The sequence below is a fragment of the Austrofundulus limnaeus genome, unplaced genomic scaffold (genome assembly GCF_001266775.1).
Source record: "Austrofundulus limnaeus strain Quisiro unplaced genomic scaffold, Austrofundulus_limnaeus-1.0 Scaffold278, whole genome shotgun sequence".
NCBI lineage: Eukaryota > Metazoa > Chordata > Actinopteri > Cyprinodontiformes > Rivulidae > Austrofundulus > Austrofundulus limnaeus.
Window position 1 is genome coordinate 566018 of NW_013952680.1, and position 4983 is coordinate 571000.

The 4983-nt window shown below is 38.1% G+C and overlaps 1 protein-coding gene across 2 annotated transcripts in view; it reads right to left on the reverse strand.

Moving 5' to 3' along the window:
- Positions 1-4983, reverse strand: part of nhsl3 (NHS like 3) — a 60443-nt gene that overhangs the window by 54015 nt on the left and 1445 nt on the right. The window contains exons 1-2 of one of the 2 annotated variants that reach the window (XM_014021116.1): positions 4807-4936; positions 4005-4401 (exon numbers count right to left, since the gene is read on the reverse strand). In XM_014021116.1, coding sequence (XP_013876570.1) covers positions 4005-4236 — 232 coding nt within the window. In that variant the 5' untranslated portion in view covers positions 4237-4401; positions 4807-4936. Of the gene's footprint in view, positions 1-4004; positions 4402-4806; positions 4937-4983 lie in introns of those variants that run through there. The other variant, XM_014021117.1, reaches the window with a different exon arrangement.

The window sequence follows — 4983 nt, forward strand, 5'->3', positions numbered from 1 at the left end:
ACACACACACACACACACACACACACACACACACACACACACACACACACACACACACACACACAGAGCATTGTTGTGAAGATGTGCTGAAGTGGGAGTGTCAAAAACAGTAGGAGGTTCTTAAAGAGACAGAGGCCAATTTCAAGGTGCTTAGACAGACTATGATGCAAAGTCAACTTTATTTTTATAAATACAGCATTTTTATAACAACTGAAGTTTAAAGTTACTTTTTTACCTCCACCAAGGGAGGAGGTAATGTTTTCGGTTGATTTTAATGGTTGATTCTTTTTGCTAAACTGCAACATTTAAAATGAACAACTATTAGATCAGTAAAAATGTTGAAATAAATGGAAATTTAACAATTTGATCTTTTCCTCTGTGAGTTGCTCAAAGTCCAGATATTTTACACATTTGTACAAAAGAATGGGTCAATGTGCTAAAAAGTATTTTCTACTTATTAAGGTCTGTTAAAGTCGTGTTTTTAAATTCTTTTTCACATTTAAATCATTCAGTTGGTGTAAGTGAAACCGCAATGTTTTGGTCTGAATTCCTTCGTATTGTAACTCCACAAGCCCCTCTTTCACCCCTTTTTCTGAACTGTGTCTCAGATCAACTCATTTTGAGGCTGTCTCTTTAAATCCAAATGAGGCGCTTCAAACCCCACCCCCTCCTAAATCCAGAGCACTCCATTCTAGTTTGATAGAAGGATTTACAGCTATATAGAGTGCAGAAACTTTTTATTGACAAATTAAAGATGTCAAAAAACAGAAGACTTGTGTCCATCCAGCCTTATGTTGGAGCCAGAGTCTGACCATGAGCCAGTTGGTAAGTTCAGAACATATACTGTATGTCTGCTCTGTCACACATTCTATGATGTAATAGCTCTGAAAACGTCATAGAAAAAAGAGAAAACCGTTTAAAAATCTGTCTTTTCTGTACTCCTAGAGTCTCTAAGTACACAACAAAATGTATTGAACAGCTAAGAAAAGTCAATTTTGCATGAGACATCCCCTTTAAACTCTTGATTGGTTTTAGAAAACTTGTTTTTGTTTTATTTCCTGTAAACTCGTATGTAAATCAAACTGCATGTCTTAGTTTGTCCCACATGAAGAATTAATACGGAACACATCGAGACAAGAACAAAATAACTAAATAAACAATAAGTTCTATAAGTTCATTTATTTTATTTCCCAGCTGGGGGACTTTTTGAATCTGTTCCTTGTTGTGTTTTAATAGTGATCTCCTTCCGTCTTAAAAATGGGAAAATCCCTGATATTAATTGCCAAGAAAACCTCAGATTCCCAGACTTTTCCCAGCATCAGGCTCTGACAACATCCTCTGCAGGAGAATCATTAGCACTGCTACGAGTTAATCTTCAATTTCATGCAGAGTGATCACCGTCTAGTTATGTTGAATCATGGAGGAGATCCAGAGACTGAACAGGAGAAAGCAGAAAGAGTGCTGGACCGAGTAACACACACGGTAAATAACAAAAGAAAAAGGGTGAAGAGGTGGAACAAAAACAGGGATTGTGGGTAATGTCTGCTGCCGAGCGAGCAAACGCATCAGTAAACTGAAAGAGGGATTAGACCCTGGAGTCGCCTCTGTCTGAGCCACTTTTTTTCACAGTATAGATGTTCAGACCGATGTCCCGATGAAGAATAAATCCCTCTTTAACCCTTTTTTTTATCAAGTCATTCCTCAGACGTGTGTCATCGCCACTGTCTGTCTGCGATAAAATAAATCTACAACAAAGTTAAAGAATTAAAAAGGCTGATCTTTCACCTTTATCTCTTCAGGGAACATCTGAGCTGGGACAGAGTTCAGGAACAGCCTCAAGAAGCAACATTTTTTTTAGCGTGTATCTATTTAAAAAGGCTTTTCCATTTGTTTGTGTATCTGGGGGCTCGTGGGAAAGGCTGGGAACATATCGGCTAGTTTTAGCTCTGTTTTGGTCTGCAGCAACTCACATGAAAACAATCTGGCTCTTATGACAACACTGTAAACACACCACTAAACTCACTGTGGGGTGAACAGGTTGTCTATGAAAGAAAAATGACCATGGTGACGACTAAAACAAGAGCAAACATCAAGCTAAAAGGCAAAACACACAGAATTATTCGTTGTTCTTCATCCCTGCCAGAAAGTTACCGTCATTGAGTTAAATATAACTAGAGTGAGCCCCGCCCATCCCGTCCACTGTTAGCATCTGTGACATCATGGAGGAGCAAAGATGGCGTCCAAACAGGGCAACAACTCACAGCATAAGCAACTATTTGATTAACAGCAAGGCCAACTGGATCTCTGTCACAATAAATTTCTAATATTATTACAATACATTAATATAATTGATAATTATGTTATTTCATTCAACAATCATGTAAAGCAGCAAGATAAATAAAAGTAAAATATATAATTTATTAGTAATGACAATGTAAACCAGACCTGAAGTCAGTCAGTATCTTTGATGTTTTTAGCTAGTTGAATAATTATGATGTCAATAAAGTAATAAAGTNTTATTATTATTATTATTATTATTATTATTATTATTTACCAGTTGACACTTAGAAAATGTTCTCTGCCTACCTGGTTATAGGATGAAACTTGTTTCTACTAAAACAAGCTAACCAGCTTCTCAACAGGTCAGGTTTGTCTAATAGAAACTTAAAAATAGTCAAGTATGTAATATCATTATGCACTGTGTAAATATTACATAAATCAAAGATAAAACCAGCTTGTAATATTTAATAATTTGTGTTCATTTGTAGCATGAGTCAGCAGAATTCTACACTCTGTATAACAATATGCTTCTGAAGATAATATCTGCTAACCAATTCAATAAACAGTGATTACATCAGCTTTAAAGGCTTATTTTAAGCTTCAACTATTAAAGTGTGAACATCAGTTCTGGTCAGATCACATACACACTGAGGTAAATAAGATAAAATGCACTCCTGCTATTTGTACCATCATATTAAAGTCCACTCATCACAGGAGAACAGATGAGACAATTTGATGAAATGTTTTTCAGTTACAAAAAGGCTTCAATAAACTTATTTTTATTAGGGAATTTAATAACATCGTCTTGATGTTTTGTAAGGGCACAAAAATGCATTCTAATCAAATAGATATCATACAACTAAAATGTTTCTCTTTAGCTGTTTTTAATGTATATTTAGATATGAGATTCGCTATATAAGATTTAATTAATGCAAAATTCAGACTTTTTCATGTTCTGTAAATTGTATTTAAAACAAAGCTGCTGCTGTTGATCATTCTGTTTTCATAAGCAGCCCTCCCAAGACAAATACGGGAAACACTGGAAATGTCTAAAAAAATTTATTGAAGATGTTTTTGATAATCGAAATGACTGACAATATTTTTGTAGTACAAAATAGAAGGGGAGTCGTGTAAATTATGTTTTCATTAAAACAAGTACCCCCGCCCCTCCACTGCCCAGACCAATTTCTGAGGGGAAATACTGCTGTGTATCACTGCAGCCGAAAATGACACCAAACACACTGCTGCTCACTTTTCCTTGTATTGCCAGTAAATATGATGTCAAACATGTAACAAGCTATAGCTAGCAAACGGAGCTATTTCTTGATTGTATTTTTGGTCTCATAGAAACTAGAGCTCAGTCCCAACCTGCAGCACTTTCCTCCCTGCTATGAGCTGTAAACGAGGTTAGAGTGCTTCCAATCTGACATGGTGCTTGCAAAAATCTATGGAAAATACTGTATTATGTGTTATTATGTGTAATAGTTAGTGATATAGTGTAGCAGGCATTACATTTTTATGATCGGTGTTGTTTAATGTTAGCAGCAATCAGCTTTGGTCTTGACCTGGCTCTCACTTGCTGTTAACAAAAAATAAATAACAAAACACTTTTTTTTCCAAAAGTGAGGTTACTCAAATAGTTATCTACGACAGGTAAGATACTGACTGATCCTAACCTTTCCACAGCATCCCTGAGAAGCTGTAACAATAGTTGACAACTCTACCTTTTGCAGCATCGTGGTTCTGAAGTCCCAGTTTGTTCTCAGCCAAGCCGGTAGCGTTACGGTTGAGCCCAGAACCAAAGTTCTTCTTCCTCCGACTCCCCCTCAACCAGCTGAGAGCCTGTCCCAGGGAGCTTCCTGGCTTCCTCTGCCCACGCTGAGCCCTCACCTCCCTGGCTAGGATCTCAGTGATGTCCTTGGGCACCAGATCGCCTGTAGACCTCCTCCGGGACATCCTGAGGCCAGTCCTGGAAGCCAAGGACTGGGTGCTTCCACTAAGATCCGAGTTCGCTCTGCAGGGTTTGATGAACGCCTCTGCCTCGCTCTCTGGCCTGTCTCTGTTTTTACTGACTGTCACCACCTGGGACAACAGTGGGATCAGCAGGATGGGAGGAAGAGGCTGGAAATGAAAGCCAAAGAGAGGAGAAAGAGAGCAATCTTTTAGGAAAAAAACAGTTTTTACATAAAACAATAAGAAAAAAACAACTAAAAACTGACACTAGCCTGAGCAACAACACAAAGCTCACTAAATTTTCCAGTCACAGTGTTTCTGTCCTTTCATTTTGCTGTGGCTCCATAAAGGAGCGCTCTGCAGAGTTTATATGTGTCTCTGTGTGTGAGCCATGTGGTTCAAATCAGCAGAAATTAGAGAATGAAAAGAAGCTCGGAGCACGTAAAATAGCAATAACAGAAAACTTGAAACACACATAAACAAAGAGTTAGAGCTGATTACAGCACAAACTCCCTTTAGTTGTTACACACAAAGCAAAGATTTCCAGCGAAGACATGAGAGTTTATAACTTACTCAGTGATCTGCTCTCTTTGCTGCTCGCCTCTTTTCTCTCAGCCTGAGAAAACTATTGCAGGGCGTGTGTGTGTGTGTGTGTGTGTGTGTGTGTGTGTGTGTGTGTGTGCGTGCGTGCGTGCGTGTGTGTGTGTGTAACAGGTATTTTTAATCTGAAAAGAGCTTCACCGAGTGAGA